This window comes from Nyctereutes procyonoides, unplaced genomic scaffold (assembly GCF_905146905.1).
Source record: "Nyctereutes procyonoides isolate TBG_1078 unplaced genomic scaffold, NYPRO_anot_genome, whole genome shotgun sequence".
NCBI lineage: Eukaryota > Metazoa > Chordata > Mammalia > Carnivora > Canidae > Nyctereutes > Nyctereutes procyonoides.
In genome coordinates, this window is record NW_026575051.1 from 3,416,983 (window position 1) to 3,435,013 (window position 18,031).

Below are 18,031 nucleotides of genomic sequence, written 5' to 3' on the forward strand. Positions count from 1 at the left end.
GGAAAGTATTTCACACTTAAAAAATACTACTACAGGCCTAGGAGGTCTGGGGCCCCTGGATAAAAGGCACGTTCAGGAGAGAGAAGCATCTCCATGGGAGATCCTCTCAGGCTCCTCCACCTACAATCCCTCTCTCTGCCTACCCTCCTACCCCTCCACTCATCCTGTCCTCTCCCCCTACCTCCCAAACTGCTTGAGAGAGAAGCCAGGACTCAAGGCCAGGGGGGCCAGCACAGAAGTTGGGGGCTCCCCGGCCTCATGCTGGAGGGGAGAGGACGGGGTCCTGGTCCAGGCTGACAGGCCAGGGCCGAAGCCAGGCCCAGGTGAGCGTGGGGGAGGACAAGCAGGGGAGGGGGCTACTCTCCCTCAGTTGGGTTTGTTGCACTTTCCTAATTGATTTTATGTCTGTGTCCCCGGGATACTTAGGACCATCTTAGAAACCACTTAAGCAATTTAAAATAATCAAAGTACTTAGATGGCACTTAACATTTCCTCACACTTCAGGCTTCCCATAAACCCCCTTCCAGCTGCAACCTGAGGCCTTAGTCAGGAGCAACCACTGTCACCCCAAGCCTCAGCAGTACCCGAAGCAAGACAGCTGACCCCCACACAGCACCAGGCTCTCTCTCTCACCACCAGGGCTTTGGACTCCTGGGTCCCTCCGCCTGCAATGCCCTCCCCTGCTGCCCAGCACAGACCTCCACCTACCTAATTGTATCCTGGCTATTGAGCTAGTTGTCCTCCTACAGGAAGCCCTCCCTGACACCTCCCACCAGGCTGAATAAGGGCACCTCATCTACCCCAATTAAAGCACTCATTAAAGTCACACCTGGGTGGCTCAGTGGTTGAGTGTCTGCCTTGGGCTCAGGGTGTGATCCTGGGGTCCTGGGATCAAGTCCCACACTGGGCTCCCTACAGGGATCCTGCTTCTCTCTCTGCCTGTGTCTCTGCCTCTCTCTTTGTGTGTCTCTCATGAATAAATAAATAAAATTTTTTAAAAACACTCATCTTGGGCAGCCCAATGGCCCAGCGGTTTAGCACCACCTTCAGCCCAGGGTGTGATCCTGGAGACCGGGGATTGAGTCCCATGTCGGGCTCCCTGCATGGAGCCTGCTTCTCCTTCTGCATGTGTCTCTGCCTCTCTCTCTCTCTGTGTGTGTGTCTCTCACAATAAATAAATACAATCTTTTAAAAAAATGTTTCTTTAAAAAAAAACTCATCTTACTGTCATGAAATTACTGACCATTTGACTCTGGAGTCAGGTATCTTCACCCCAACCCCAAGTTTCAGAAGCATGGGGCATGGTCTGCATAAAGCAGAGATCTGTCACGTTTGTTGTGTAAAACAATGAATCAAGCCTGACATCACAGATGGAGTCGAGGAGATACAACCTCCCGCTGGACAACACTAGAGCCTGAGTCCTCAGTTATCCTCATCCCCATTTTATAGATGAGGACATCCAGGCTCAGAGAGATCCAGCAACACTCCCAAAGTTGCACAGCAAGTGAGCAGCAGACCCAGAGGAAGCACCTCCAAATGCAAGTCCACAAGGTACCCGGGAGCTTGATGAAACAAGACTTCACACCCTGAGAGTCCTCTTAGCAAGGCTGCGTAGGCCCAGGCACCTGGTGAAAACGTGTGTTCTAACCAGCACCAGAAGGTTCCAATGTGGAGGCAGGTTTGGAAACCAGCATTCCTGCATAAAACGTAGAGAGCAACCTGCCAGCCTCTGGGAAAGTTCAGGAGGCTTATTCCCCACGAGTCTGCAATTCCACTCCTGGGTGCGACCCACAAGAAACTCTCCCAAGAACACAAAGACACAGTGGCCAGCATTGTCGTGCAGCACCCTTGGTAAAAAAAACTAGGAAGATCATCAGCAACCTTGCTAGGTGTCCAGTCAACGAACAAGTAAATGAACAGGGTGCTGTTCCAGCGGGGGGAGTATGTGGCCAAGGAAAGGAACAGGAAAGGTTGAAGAGCAACGTGATACCCAGATCCCAATTTTAGCAAGCTTAAAACATGCAAAACAAAACTATTTTTAAGGGCACAGTAACTGAAAGAATTACAAACAATCCCTACAGGACAGGGCAGTGGCTGCCTCTGAGGAGGAAGCGGAGGAGGGTGCAAGGACGCACACACGGAGCCTCTGATGACATCTGCAACATTTTCGTTCTTAAAATGAAAACAAATGTTGATATTATTAGGGCAAAACATCAGTATTTGACCAAGCCAGGTGGTGGGTACAGAGCAGTTTATTAGGCTCTCTAATTCTCCATATGCTTGGAATTTGGGGGTAATAAAATTCATGATGCCTTGTGAGAGAGAGAACCCCTTTCCTGCCAGGCCCGTGTGGATGATGCCACTCACCTTTGATAAAAGGCTCCTTTGTGAATCCTGTGTGCTCCCCACTTCCCCCATCTCCCCTCAGAACAGACCTGATCCTGGAAGCCATGTCCCTCACACACCTGGGGGCAGGGCCCCCAAATGTCCTAACCCTCAAGGTCTCCCCTGAGGGGAGGAGTGTCCTTTGCCCACATTCCTTCCTAAGGATCTAGCTTTGCTTTCTATCTGCCGCTATGGTGCAGGGGCGGGGATGGGGAGAGGGGGAGACATGGGACTGGATTCCCTGACAGCTCTCAGGCCCCAATTCCAAGGGAGGGAGGCAGCTGCACTGAACACAGACACCCACTGCCCTGACCGAGGTTAATGCTGCTGGGCCTCCCCTGAAACCACAGACCACAGGGGATGAAGAATGAGCTAAGTGCTGTCTCTCTACTCCGCAGCCCTAGCCAGAGACACCAGAGGATCATCAGGGCCCCTGGCTGCTCCTGCCCAGCATGGGGGTGCTGCTCAGTGGGCTCCCTCCCTCCCTCCAGCATATTTCAGCCTTAACAATTTTAAATTCCTCCTAGGCCCCTGGGGATGGCTAGAGAACAGGCTGCCAGGCCTGCTTCTACCTTCCTGCACCTGCACTTCACACCTCCTGTGTCATCCTGGGGCCCCTCTCCGTGGACCCCAGGAAAAACTAAAGCCTGGGTGGGGAGGACTCAGGCCTGAGAGGGGATAAAATAGGGGGACAGGGGGAAGAATCCAGCCTCCCTCTCATGCATGAACAAACTTCACAACAGTTACTGCTTCTTGAGGGCCTACCACACGCTAGGCACCAGGCCAGTCACTTTACCTTGTCCCATTCATGCTCACAACTGTCCTACCCATTTTATAGATCCAGAAACAGGCTCAAAGACGTTCTGTGACCTTCCCTGCCCGAGGTCACACAGCCAGGAGTGGCAGAGCCAGGATTTGCCCTGTCTGAAACAGCTTCACATCCCTGCAACTGACCAAGTGTCCCCACCACCCTGGGATGCCTGCAGAGCCAGCCCACGGTCATCCCACCGGCAAGGGGGGGGATGACGACAACCACGACACAACGACGACGACGATCTGAGTCGGGAAAGGGGGCCTCAAAGGGTTTGGTGCCCACCAGGAGACGCTCAGTACTGAGATACGGATGTCCATCATCAAGGCGGGCAGGTGGCCAGAGTGGCTGGGAGGCGGGGGCACACCTGTCCAGCCTCAGGTGAGCTGCTGGCCACTCCTACCTCTTGGCCTTAACTGTGGATGAGGCCACCACATGATCCAGAGAGAGGCCCAGGCAGAGCCAGAGAAGGTGGAAGGAAAGGGAGAGATGTGGGTAGAACATGAGGGAAGCAGAGAAAGCCACAGGGTCCCACAGAATGAGGCAGGGACTGGAGACTAAGGGAGGCCCTGCTTCCCTCCCTCCCCCCATCACAGCTCCGGGGTACCGCTCTCCATGGCAGCCCCAAGGCAGAAGGCTGGGGGCCGCATCTCATCCCCTCACCCAGGCCAGGCCCCTGAGCAAGTGGCAAGCGTAAAGGTCAACTGGAATATAAAGCAGAATGTGCCTTATTTTCATTTCCAATATGTCTGGGTCATAAAAATGCTAGTTTAATAAGTTGGGAGGAAACCAAGAAGCACACAGCTCATTCAAGGCTGGGCAGGGGAGGTACCATGAGCTTAACAGGTCTGACAGTGTGGGCCCCACCCCTCCACAGGGCCCACTCCCTCACCAGGTTCCACACCTGGTCCCAAGGCTGATGGACTCCCTGGCACTGACAGGGCCTGGCACTGGGGTGGAGGGGAAGGGGCCTAAAGGCGGGGGTGTCCAGGCCCGATTCTGCCCTCAATAAGCCCCTGGACCTCAGGGAGCCCTACAAGAGCCATGCAAAGGACCTCATGTACCAGGATCGCTGCAGCCCACGAAGGCTCAGGGAAGTCTTGGATTTTGAGTCAGGGTTTGAAGGAGTCTGACTCTGTCCATCAGACATCAAGAGGGGCACTCGAGGGGCACCTAGATGCCTCAGTGGTTGAGCATCTGCCTTTGGCTCAGGGCGTGACCTCGGGGTCCTGGGATCAAGTCCCGCATCGGGCTCCCTTCAGGGAGCCTGCTTCTCCCTCTGCCTGTGTCTCTGCCAATCTCTGTGTCTCTTATGAATAAATAAAATCTTAAAAAAAAAAAAAAAAAAAGGAGGGGCACTTGAGGAGGAGCACTTGACCAGGGAAATCCCTGAGGTAGGTTTGGAAAGCAGGGCCCAAGTTCAGAGAACATGCAGGGTTGAGGCAGGCTGGACTCCACTGGAGAGACGACCAGAAAGGCCACGGGGGCCATGGCAATCCCATGGTGACCTGACCCCTAGGAGGTAAAACTCAATGCTCCTTCTGCAGGAGAGGCCACGGGGGAGAGGAGTGGGGTCAGCCCACCTGATCCAATGCCCTCCTTCCACCCAAGGTCACACAGTGAGTTGGCAGCAGAGCCAGACCCAGAACACAGATTCCTGAGCTATGGGAAGCCTCAGTGGAAGAGGACCCACAGCTCTCCCCTGAGTGGGGAGCCAGTGATCACCCCAGCATCCCCAGACCTCATAGTGAGGTTCAGGATAGCCCCAGGACCATCCCACTGGGGACACTCAGGTACACTCACCAGTCATCCCTCTGCCAAAAGCCACCGACCTGCCCAGCTCCCCAGCTTGCATGGCTCAGACCACATCCCCTCTCCTGAACCCCCCTTGGATGCTCTGTCAGTGGGAGATGAGGACCAACATTATGGAGCCCGGCTGTACACCCACCCCACCGCCAGCTCCTCACTACATTATTCCACATCCTTGGCCTGAAAGGTACATTTGAGTCTGCCCATTTCACAGATGAGATGAGCAAGGTCCAGAGAGGTGGAGTGACCTGGGGCCAAGCTCTGGGCTACCTACCATGTGGCTACCTGCAAGGCCAGGGAGTGCTCTGGGTTTCACTACAACCAGGCATTCAGCCGCCATCCACAGTCTACACGCTAGATGCTACCCTAGCACTCTCCATGCATTTGTGCAGTCTTCACAGCGCCCTATGAGGTGGGTTTCTGGCATTTCACAGACACGGAAACTGAGGCACAGAGAGGTGCCCCCCAGGTAGTAAATGGCAGAGCAGGGGTTTGAAACCAGGCCCTGGAGCCAATACCTTAACCACTACATGCTACTGCCTCTTGGGGCTCCCTGTCTGGCTGGCCCTGCCTGGCTCCTGTCTCCAGCTCTCCTTCCTCAGATTGGGGGGGGGTGGGGGTGGGAAAGGGACAGCGGCTGGGGGGGGGCGGGGGGCGGAGCATGGGTAGGAGGAGGCCAGCAGGATAGGATCCTCCCTCAGGCTCCGCCCTTATGGCTCCTCCCCCATCACCTGTGTGGCTCCAGGAGAATTGTGCAGGGACCACTTGCCTATTGTACAGGTGACAAAATTGAGGTCCTGAGAGGCCCAGTGATTGCCCAAGGTCATCAGACTCCTGCCAGCCCCCCTTCCACAACACCCTGTGCAGCAATAAGGAGCAGGATGTGGGTTTTGGAATCCCTGTAGTCCCCCTCTCCCTGCCCCCAGGGCTGTCTCAGTACTTCCTCTTGGGTTCCCAGGTCAATAACCAGGAAAAGCCGTGCCCCAGGGCCTTTGTACTTGCTATTCCCTCTACCTAAACACTCTACCTCCAGATATCCATAGGGCAACCCCTCTTACTCTACCAAGCCTATGCACAAATGTCCCCTTTTCAGTAAAGCCACCCCCAACCATCCCATTGAAATTGGCCCCCCACTCCCTCACCTCTCTAGTTACTTCCCTGCTTTGTTCTCCATTAAGTATTTATATGCTTTACCTGTCCACTGCCTGCCTTCCCCCTCAAACGTGGAAGCCCAGCAAGGCAAGGGCTTCCTCCGTTTTGTCTCCTGCCTTATAAGGTTCCTTAAAGCAGTAGTCCTCCACCTAGGGTGCACGTGGGTTTCACCGGGGAACCTGAGTCCCATCTCAGACCAATTAATCTGAATTCCTGGGGTGGGGCTCAGGTACTAGGATTTTTTTCAAATTCCCCAGGTGATTTCAGCGTGCAGCCAGATGGAGACTGCTGCTGGCAGGGCTGGGCACAGGAGACGCTCAGTATGCAGTCAGTGAACGAAAGAGTGAGTGAGTGAATGAATGAGTGAGTAAATGAGTCAGTGGAGAATTAATTGATCATTATAGGTGGACAAGCCGAGGTCCAGCCAAGGAGAGAGAGCCAGATGCTGGCAGTAGTGAACTTAAGCCTCCCAGGCTCCGTCCCACCTCAACCGCAAAGTCACACCCCTTGCCCACCCGGGGGCCGTCAGCTCCTACCTGGACTCCAGGAGCCCACCAGGCTTCCCTCAAGGGCATTTCTGGGAAGTCCCCCCAGAGGCCCCACTCCCTCCTTCTACTTTCACAATAACAGACCTGTTTGCCAGTCCAGTCGCCAGGGCTGAATCCCGGCTTCCACTCCCAAACCTCCTGCATTCCGAGCGACTCTGCAGGCACAGGGGGCACCTGGGAAGCAGCAGGCTTGCCAGGGCTGCAGGGTGGGTGGGGTGCCCCCTGGGGAAGCCAGGTGGAAGGGGAATCCCGGGCCCACTCAGAGCACCTGGTCTGGTGGGCCAACCCAGCCCCCTCGCAGGTGTCCAAACACAGGTTAGGCCTCCACGTCTCATCAGCCCCCTGGAGGCTGAGGACTCAAATGGCTCTAGTAAATTCCCCTGGTGGTTGTGATGAGCAGCCAGGCTTGAGAACCACTGAAGCCACACAACCTCTACCCCGGCAGCCCTACCCACCCGTCCTCCCGCTACCTCTGGATCCCCAGCATCTGACTGTATTGCGGGGGCTACCCCTCCACCATGGACAACATCCAGCTGGTTTGGACAGAGCTCAGAGGGCATGGAGAGAACTAGCAAAGGAGTAGTCGGGGGGGGCTCTGAGCCTGGGCCTGCAGCTGCTTCCTGGGGCCACGTGTCCCCCCACCCCCCTCGGCGCAGGTTTCAGCCTGACCCTTATGTCTTGAGGCCCCCCTTCCCGGACTCTCAGCACAGACGGACAGCCGATGATTGTGGGAAAGAGGGGCACAGTCAAGCAAGGCCTATGTGCTACCCCTGATAGTCACCCTCAGCAAGACCCCCTTCCCACACCTCCTCCACACATTCCCCACCCCTCATGCGGCCTAGCACTTCACAAACACTAACCTCTGGCAAAACTATTCTGGTGACACCAGTGTCCCCTGAGCACCTCCTCAGGGCTTTGCACACATTATCACCTCTGCCAGGCAAATACCATCATGCCCCTGAGCAAATAGACTCAGAAAGGCCACACAGAGTATCAGGCCAGGTCTCAAACCCAAGTCTATCTGATGGCCAAGAGATAGGAGAGCAGAGTGGCGAGTTGGGTAGCTTCTGGGCCAAACAGCCTGCATTTGTATTCCAGCTCCACCACACATGCTGTGTGACCTTGGGCAAATTGCTCAGCTTCTCTGTGCCTCAGTTTTCTATTTGTACAAAAGGAATAACAATTACACACCAGGGCTTGCTGTGAAGATTAAGAAAAACCCTGGCACAGGATGTGTGTTTTGTTGTAAATGTGGGATTTTCCACCTCAGACACCTCTCCTGGAGGGTCCCTCACTTACCCTCAAATATTTATTGAGGAAGCTTTGTTAAAACAAATCTCTAACAACAGCCTCAAATGGTACAGGGTTAGATATGCACTAACAGGAAACAGAGATTCGGGTGAAAGGAATTCCGTAAGTCAGGGAGGAACCAGAGATGTTTTGGGGTTGGAGATACATCCAGGTGGTCCTGGGATGACCAAAGTGGTGGGCACTGGTGGGCACTGGTTTAACCCAATGGTAAGATGGGCCTGGCTACAATCATGCCCACAACCAAGAGCTGATACAGGACTCTGTAGACCATGGTGACCCTGCTGATAGCACAGAGTCTGGGGGGACATGGGGACAACAGATGCCTCACTCTCCATGAGTAAGCCAAGATTCCTGAGAGCCTATGGGCCTGGCACCAACTGGGGGTCCTGCAGGTGCTGTTGAGAGGCTGGCAGGGTCAGCTGATGTCCTCTGACTCATCTCACTTCCCAGGTAGGAGCTCAAGTGTAGCCCTACACCAGGCTGCCTCAGTTGGTAGAACATGTGACTCTCGATCTCAGGGTTGTGAGTTCCAGCCCCATGTTGAGATTACTTAAAAGTAGAGATTACTTTAAAAAAAAAAAAAAAAAGAGTAGCCCTAGATTATACATAAATGTGGGCCTGGAATATACCCACAAAACTTTATTTATGGGCACCAAAATTTGAATCCCACATGCGTTTCCTGTGTCGTGACATATTATTCTTTGATTTTTTTCCTTCAACCACTTAAAAGACCAAGACTATTCTTAGCTCATGGGTCATACAAAAACAGGTAGCAGGCCAGATTTGGCTCTTGGGCTATAGTCTGCTAACCCCTGGTCTACAGGGGAAAGGCAACAGCCAAGAGGAAAACAAAGAAATGTGCACATGAAACCACGTGCACGATGAGTACCATAAAGGGAAGATGAGGAAACAAGACCGAATAATTGAGGGGTAGGGGGGCTTCTCTGAAGGGAGTCCATTTAAGCTTCAGGTTGAATGAGAAGTACCTAGCCCCACAGAGTGAAGGGAGAACATTCCATATAGAGGGGACAGCAAATGCAAAGGCCCTATGGTGGGGAAAACAGTGTCATGAAGGACCATAAGGAAAACTTATGAGTGTAAGGAGAGCACCCAGGAGAGACAAAAGATGTGGCCGGAGTGCCTGGTAGCACAGAGCCTCTCAGACAGGCAGGAGTTTGGAAATTTGCATTTTAATCTAAAAGCAATGATAGGTTTAATAGGAGTGAGATCTGGCTTTTAGAAAGCTCACTATGGCCACTGAGCAAAGGTTTGGCTGTGGAGAGGCCCATTTGGAAGGAGAGAGAAGAGAAAGTTTCTGCAGTGGTCTGGGGAGAGGCCCCAGGGGTGGGAAGGGTGAGGGGTGTCATGTCTAGGGCACATTCTAAGAGGAAAGCCTGTAGGGTTTGCTGACAGTAGAAAAAGGATGGTCAAAACTGTCACCAGATTTTTTGGCCTGGTGCTGGAAGGATGAAGCTGTCTTCAAGGGAGTGGGCAAGCTGTGGGAGGGTGGATAGACTTTCTTGAAAGTTCCTCCTCGTTGTGCAGTAAAAACACTTTGAAGACACAAAGCCACATCCTCAACAGAATATCTTGTGTTATCTAAGCCATAAAGTTTCCCCCAGAGTCCTGGGTCAGGCACTGAGGAGCAGAACAAGCCAAGCACCAGGCAGGCAGCTTTCTCCAGAAGTAAGCCACAAACCTTTACAGCACTTACAACCCCATGTGGGTCCAGAGTATCACACAGCCAGGAGGGCTGGTGGGGGGGTTGCACAGAAGGCCTAATGTGGCTCACCAGCGCCCCCGGTCCTGCCTTTCTTAGGAAGTTGGGGCACCTGCCCATCTCCACCCTCTCCCCAACTCACCAGTGTCCCCTCTTCTCCCAGCCCCCTTCTGCCCTCCCTCCATTGTACCCCACTCCTTCCTCCCATGCTCCATTGTCTGACGGTGAGACCTAAGTAGCTTGTTATCTTAAAGTTAGGTTGGCTGCTTGGTCTGCAGGAAGACGAGAGGCCCAGCAGATGGTGGGGCCTCTCCAGGATCAAGCCTCAAAGGTCACCGTCTGTCACTGCCCACCCGCTCCAGCCTCTTCCACATCAATGGAGTCTCTCATGCTGATTTCAGGCCCCACAAGCTGTGCAGTGACATTTCCTGCGGGCTGACTGTGTGCCAGGCACCGTGCTAGGCCTTCTCTGGACATTAACTCTTAATTATCTCACCTGGCCTATGAGGATATGTTCTCATAGGATAGGCCTATGTTCTCATCCCCATTTTACAAATGAGGAATCAGAGGGGCACCTGGGTGGCTCAGTGGTTGAGTATCTGCCTTCAGTTCAGGGTGTGATCCTGGGGTCCCAGGATCAAGTCCCACTTCGGGCTCCCCACAGGGAGCCTGCTTCTCCCTCTGCCTATGTCTCTGCCTCTCTCTGTGTGTCTCTCATGAATAAATAAATAAATAAAATTGTTTTAAAAAAATGAGGAAGCAGAGGCACAAACAGGCAAAATAATTAGCCATGGTGACAAAGACTCTCTGGCTCCAGCATCCAAATTCTTCAACACCAGGCTGGATAACCCCACACACACCACCCTCTTCAAGCCTCAGCTTTTCTGTCTGCTGCAAATGAATGAGAGACTCAATGGAACGATTTCTGGATCCTTCTAGCCTTTACAAGTCTGGAATTTAAAAACTGCTTTCTTCCAAGTCACCTGATATATTCTTTCTCCCCCCAACAGTGGCTGCTCTCAGGAAAAGATCTTCTTGGCTCATTCACACTATGGTATAAATGACCTACACGGTGAATAGAGGTGAGGGGACTCTGGTGGAAAGATTCAAACCCAGGCCTAACTGGTTCCAGAACCTGGGCTGTCCCAACATAGCATTGCACCAGCCACATCCTTGGGCTTTAGGAGCTCTTCCAAAAGGTACTCTTTACACCCATCAATATTCCCTGTTCCCAAAGAGAGAGCCAAAATGAGGATGAAGAAAGAGGATGGGAACAGGAAGTAAGGGATATAAGCTATCAAGTCAGACCCACGACTTCTGAGAGTCAGGGCTTCTGGTCCCCATGAAAGCCTGGGTCCCACTTCCAACCCAGTTTATTTGGACAGGCATTCTGGAAGGAGTCAGGCCTGGGAGCTGAGGACCTAACTTCTGGCCCTGCCTAGCTCACTTAATCAGGACTTAGATTCCACATCTGTACGATGGGGAGTTGGCCCCTTCCAGCTCTACTAGTTTTGAGTTTTGCTCATACTCTGACCCCAAAGGCACCCCATTAGCTTTCTCCACGTAGGAAATCACCTCTAGTGCCCCCAAGCCCAGAGCTCCTCTCTGAGCTGTGCACAAGAAACTCACCTCTTAGAAGAAGGGGAGCTATAATCACAGCCTCTGGTAGAAGTTCCCAGCAGGCCCCACTTATTGGCCTTGGCAGAGCAGGGCTGGGGCTGCAGCGATGCCCTTTGATTTTTTAGTTTTTTTTAATTTTTTTTAATATTTTTTTTTTATGATAGTCACACAGAGAGAGAGAGAGAGAGAGAGAGAGAGAGAGAGGCAGAGACACAGGCAGAGGGAGAAGCAGGCTCCATGCACTGGGAGCCCGATGTGGGATTCGATCCGGGGTCTCCAGGATCGCACCCCGGGCCAAAGGTAGGCGCCAAACCGCTGCGCCACCCAGGGATCTCCAGTGATGCCCTTTGAAACAGACACCTGACACTGCAGCTCTCCTGGCCTGGGCGCCCCTCCCTCATGCTCTCCAGGCAGTGGCCTCTGCTCCTGACCGACCCCAGCAAAGTTCAACCTTTTTGCCTCTGTAAAAGGCTTTTAAGTTTCTCACCCAGCCTCTCGTTTCTATCAGTTTAATTATTGAGGAGCCCTCTTGTCGCCAGGCTGGAACATTAACACTGTTAAAAGGAACCCAAGGAATGCAGACCACAGATGACTGCCTCCCTCTGGCTCTCTCCCCATCTCCCCTGCCCTGAATCTCCTTTCCAACATGTCCCCCCTGCCCCCATTCCTTCTCTCCTCCCCAGGCCCCCACCTCCCAATCCCATCTCACTTTCTGTGCAGAAGGGAGGCTCCTGACCCCCTGCCCCAACCCATTCATCTCTTGGCAATCTGAGAAGGCACAGATAAAACTGAGGCCTCAGCCATGTTCATAGGTAACCAGATGGGCAGAAAAAAAGGAGTACCTGTGAGCCCCTAGGCTGGTGAGGCCTGGCTCCAGGCACCCTCACCCTACCAGAGACCTTGTGCCAACTAGAGAGAGATTAGCATGGAAGTCACAGTGCACTCCCAGTGGAGTCATTGATGCCTCACTCCAAAATATCCATGTTTCCAAGAACTCACAGATACCATTCTTGTACCCTTTACCCTGTGTCAAGTGACACCTCTCCACTCCTTTAGCCTCTCCATCTCTCCATAAAGTGGGCACTGGCTCATCTCTGGGAGATGGCAGGGAGGCACTCACTGAGGTCATGGACACAAGGGTCCCATCACCTTTGGCTCAGGATGTGATCCCAGAGTCTTGGGATCCAGTCTCACATCGGGCTCCCTGCATGGAGCCTGCTTCTCCCTCTATGTCTCTGCCTCTCTTTCTCTGTGTGTGTGTGTCTCTCATGAATAAATAAATAAAATCTTTAAAGAAAAAAAAAAGGGTCCCATCAGACTGTCTTCTAAAACACCCACAGTCCCCAAAAGTGTTTTTTTTTTTTTAAGATTCTATTTATTCATGAGAAACAGAGAGAGAGAGGCAGAGACACGGGCAGAGGGAGAAGCAGGCTCCATGCGGGGAGTCTGATGTGGGACTCCATCCTGGGACTCCAGGATCACACCCCTATCTGAAGGCAGACGCTCAACCACTTGAGCCACTCAGGTGCCCCCAAAAGTGTTTAATAAAAAGCTCCAATAAGGAAACTGCAACAACCCCAAGTATATAGTCTGGGCCTCTTCTCCAAGGCCAAGGACCTAGGCCCCACCCAGACAGATTGACAAGGAGTCTGGGGCTTGTCCTTTCTGCTGATGGCCCCAGGTGGCCTTCCCTCTCAGGCCTGGGGCAGGCAGGCTGAAGTAATGACTCAGCTAATCTAAGCCGTTGCCAGGACCTGGCCTGGGCAGCTGAGCCCTGCTTTCTCCTCCCCTCTGGGTCTCCACTCCTCAGTGCAGGTGGGAGAAGTGGACCAGGTTACCCATTCCCAAACCATCTGTAAGGAATGATCTCTGGCAGCACAGCCCCCTGGGGGCTGTTTGGATTGTCTACTGCAAGGGCAAAGTTTCCTTCAAGTTTTCTGTTCATCTTAATCTGGCATTCTTCATAATTCATCCAACTGCTTAAAAATTAAGATACTGTTTCCATTTGGATTATAAGTAAAACCAACACCCCAGGAAGAAGGCCCATAGGTAAGGAGCACAAGGCACATGACCCCACAAAGTTCTAACCCCCACCCCACGCTGTAACAGGACAACTCTAGCTTCATTTCTTTCCCACTCCCACCCCATGCCCAACTTAGTGGACTTCTACACCATTCACCTCCACTTCAACCCAGGCCCCTAAAAATGCTCCCAAAGCACTGATGTACTGTGGGACTGGACAAATGGGCTCTCGAAAAGGTCTAGGTGAGAGAGTCCCAGCCTCACCACTTCCCACTCTGCATGGGCCCAGACAGCCTCTCTCAGCCCACTGGGTCTAACTTTGGAGACTGAGGAGGGAAGGGGCCACCTCCAGAGGCTGGGAACCTGACACCAGGATGAAGGAGGGACCCAGTGGCTTCCTCTGTTGCTTTCCTTCCTCCTCCTCCCACATATTTTCCCTCTCTCCCTCCCCCTCTCCCCCCACCCCTTACACAACACACACACACACACACACACGCACACAAGCACACACAAACACACAGCAAAGAAGGCAGGCTCCAAAGAAGAGCGGCTCATAATTATTGGTAAAATGCTTGTAATGTTTTTCTCTCTACCCGGTAGCTTTCAGTTGTTTTAGCAGCTTAGCGAAGCACTTGGCTCCAATTGAATTGCAAATCAGCAGCTCTTGCCCCAGGAAGAGAGGAAGGGAGGTAGCAAGGAGGGGGCAGGGAAGGATTCCAGACGAAAGGGAGAAAGGTGTGTAAGGAAGAAGGGCAGGAGGAAGGAAATGAGCAAATGAGCAAGGGAAGCTTGGTTCTGGGCCCAGAGCAACAGCTACAGAGACCGCCTGCTCCTTCCAGGCCCTTTCCCTGTCCTCATCCACCTTCTGCAGGTGCTGTAGCCCACTGCCCCATCCAAAATATCAAGACACATTTTATAACCATAATCTTGGGGTGAAGTGTGAGGGCCACACTGGGCTTTCTCAACTACTACAAGAAAAGCATATCTTTCTAGGGAATTACAATTTATTTGAAAACAATGTCAAAAACAAAAGTCTTGCTTTATCTCTTTGGCAATCTCCAACATTCATATTTCCATTCTATTTCTTTGACTCTGTTTCTCTCTCTGACTACATGTATTTCTACATATCCATCTGTCTGTCTTTTTACACATCTGTCCACCTATCTCCTTCCTTCTGTTTCACCAGCACTTCATTCTCCCCTCTCGGTTCAGAATTCCCCACAGAGGAGCGGAGTTGATCAGGGAACTCTGGGCGGCCGTGCTGCTTCAGCACCATGGCCAGCACCCCGGAGCCGCTCCCTCCCTGACACCTACACTCCTCGGATCCTCAGCTCTCACCACAGGACTGCCCCCAAATTCTCAGATACTGTTGTGGGGGATGGTACAGTCCTCAGAGTCCAGGAGGGAAGAGGAGAAAGAAACTAGCCAGGCCTGGCACCCTGGGTTGTTGGCGGAAGACCACGTCTGGGGCCAACCGGCCAGACACTAACCTTGAAGAGGCGAAGGATGTTGGCCACCATGATGGAGACAGAGCTCCCTGAAGCACCGATGACACCGACCACACGTTCTGGTTTGGTGATGATGGGGGGGCCGCCACTGCCACAGCGGACCTCTGTGCCATCCTTCTCGATGAGCGCCTGCACAAAGGTCAGGGACTGCTCGAGGGCATGGGTGTCCCTCGAGCAGGTGTCCAAAATGCGGGCGCCCAGCGTGATGTTGGGCAGCAGGTCCGGGTCATTGTTGATGCGATCCAGGGCAAAGAGCATGGCCTCCAGCCGATGGATGCCCTTCTCCTTCTTAAGTTCTCCGCAGGCCTTGCCCTCTGAACCCCGACCGTGCACTGGGAACAGGCCGCCCAGTGTTATGTCCCCATCTATGCGGATGGAATTCATGTGGGGGTGGCCCTTGGGTTTCCCCAGGGAGGAAGGCACCCAGGGGCCATAAAGGCTAAGGAGCAGGCAAAGAGGCAGCCGGGCCCACCACCAGCCCCAGCCTGTCTTCCCAGGCATCTCGGAAATCCCTAGAGACCCATGAAGGGCAGGCCCCACTCCTAGCCTTGGCAGGCCCCTGGCCCCACAGCCTGGGTGAGCATGGGCAGGGCAGCCCCCACAAGTCTCTCCAGGGCCGCTTCAGAAGCAGGGTGGCTGAGGGCAGCCAATGGGGTCACCCATGCTGGTGCTCCTCGCCACTCAGGCAGTGCTCAGTTGCTGACATGGGCCATTCCCACAGGCAGCAGGGAGTGGCTAGGGAGCAGCAAAGCTCTAGTCTTGGTCCTCACGTTCTGCGGGCCTGTTCTTGACGGATGAATGTGAAAAGAGAGTGCTCCTAGCTTGACGTATCTTGGCATCAAGGAGAAAACAGCTTCAATGCTCTCCTCCTACCAACCTTAGAAGGGAGGGAGAGGGAGAGGGAGAGGGAGAGGGAGGGGGAGGGGGAGAGAGAGAGAGAGAGAGAGAATCAAACAGAAGCCCAAAGAAGACATTAGCTATTCTGATCTCTCATGAGGAGCCTGAGAGAAGGAGATGCTGGAGGTTATCGCCACAGGCTCCACAAATCTGAACTTGGTTTTCTCCCAGCTGCTGCTCGACTTTGGTTCAAGTGGGAGAGCCTGAGGCAGAAATTAGGTCATGTTTGAAGATTTCTTAGGCCTAGACCCACTGCCATCAGAAACCAGGGGATCAGAGTGCACACTCCCCAGGAACAGCCTGGAACTGACTTGAGAGGAAGAAGGGTCTTCCTCAACACTCACCCACATGAAGGAACAGCAAGAAATCAGGTCCACAGGATCCAACCCTATTTTAGAGATGAGGGAACTGAGGCCCAGAGCAGAAGAGCATTTTGTCCAAGTCACACAGGCAGTGAGAAGCACAACACCACGCGGACCCCAGCTTCCCAGCTCTGGAGCCAATTAGGTTCCTTGGGGACTGAGGAATAAGGAAGCCAGCAAGGCCCCCTACAGAAGAAACCAGACTGGGAGCTGCTCACTCTGAAGACCAGGAAGAAGCTGGGGCTGTCCCAGTTCAGAATCCTCATCCCAAATCCAATCGGGCAATGCAAATTTCACATTTCTACCTCAGCCAGACCCCAGGCAGACGGTAACCCCAGGGACTCCAAGCTCAAGGAGGTAGGCCTCCTTTTCATTTGCTTGGCCTCCCTCCCCCACCATCTTTCTCATGGTCTTTATCTCTCAATTTTTCCACTGCTCTTTCTCTCTCCCCCACTTCCTCCCTCTAAGAGGGGGGGCTCAGGTTATGGCCTGAACTATTGCACATTATTATGATCATTGTCCTTATTATTGTTGTGATTAAATATTTATCTGCAAGGGTAGAGGAGAGAACACCAGCTCTTCCTCATTCTCACTGCTAATTTGGGCTAATTTCCCCTGGGGTTCCTTCCCTTGCCCCAGCCTCTCACTCGCGCAAAACTAGCAACCTCCCTCCCCTCAACTTAGAAGGCCACAGGGAGAAGCACTGGAAGCTGAGTCTTGATTGGGGGGCTGACACCCAGGCTCCCATTACAATGGGTTTTTCAAGCCACTCACACATTCTGTGCCTCAGTTTCCCTAGCCATTTAGAAGAAGGGCTTGTGTTTGGATTAGGAGGTTTTCCTAGAGATGCAGTCCCTGCATCCAGGCCAAGCAAGCCTCTCAGAGCCACCTGTCCCCTGCTTGGACTTCCCCCACACAGAGGCCCCAACTGCTCCAGTTCTGGGAAAAGGAGAGGAAGAAGAGAGTACAGCCTCAATTCCTGAGCTTCCCTGCCTAGGGCCTTCTGAACCCTCACCTCACACACCTGACCCCTCATCAAAATGTTCCCCCACCCTTTAGCTCCTCAGAGGCCAAGAACACAGCTATTAATTCTCCTTCAGCCCATGCCACAGGGGAACCAGAAGCCCCGAGGAATCCCATAACCCTCCCAAAGCCACAAAGCAAATCAAGATGGGGCTAGACTCAAAGCCAGCACCAGTCACACTGAGAGGTCTGAGGTAGCCTGCAGGAAAGCTTCCTAATCCCACAGCCACTCCTGAAGCCAGGAGCCAGTGACCTAGTGCTGGGGCGGGGCGGGGGTGGGGGTGGGGGTGGGGTGGGGTGGGGTGGTGTCAGTACCTGGGGGAAGGCTGAAGAGTAAGAGCTGCTAAAAAACCGGAGGGGGGCTACACCTCAATGGAACTGTCATCCCCACTTCCCCCTCCCTGTGAGTGAGTTCAGCAGATGGCTTTCTGGGTGGCCACGAGGAGTGAGGGGCTGTGGGGTAGTTGCCACTGATGCCAGCATTCAGACAGGAACACCGGCGGTCCCCGCCCCTGCCATCCCCTAGAGAGATCTCCTTCCCAGATCTCCAGGACGGAAGGGGATGGATGAGGATGCGGTCTGGGGGGAAGACTGCCCCTGCAGGGCACTTTCAGCTGTCACAGCCACGGAAGGAGTCCCCTCCCGGCCGGTGTCCCATGGGTGGGACAGCCCACACAATGAAACACTGTCTTGTCCAAACGCCATGGTGCCCCTGGAGCGATGACAACACTGCTGTGTGCCGGCCACCACACTAAGTGCTGGGCGTACATGTTCTCTGGTGGCGCTCACACCCCGGAGCGGGCTGCCTGTCTAAGCGCCCGGGCTCAGAGGAGGAAGGTGAGCTCCACCCCAGGCCCACGGCC

The 18,031-nt window shown here is 53.5% G+C and overlaps 1 protein-coding gene across 3 annotated transcripts in view; it reads right to left on the bottom strand.

Annotated features, from left to right (window-relative positions):
• Window positions 1-18,031, bottom strand: part of GRM4 (glutamate metabotropic receptor 4) — a 171,905-nt gene that overhangs the window by 88,606 nt on the left and 65,268 nt on the right. The window contains exon 3 of one of the 3 annotated variants that reach the window (XM_055329525.1): window positions 14,869-15,763. The exons of 1 other annotated variant lie outside the window; for it this stretch is intronic. In XM_055329525.1, the coding sequence (XP_055185500.1) occupies window positions 14,869-15,387 (519 nt within the window). In that variant the 5' untranslated portion in view covers window positions 15,388-15,763. The remainder of the gene's footprint in view (window positions 1-14,868; window positions 15,764-18,031) is intronic. One more of the 3 variants, XM_055329526.1, reaches the window with a different exon arrangement.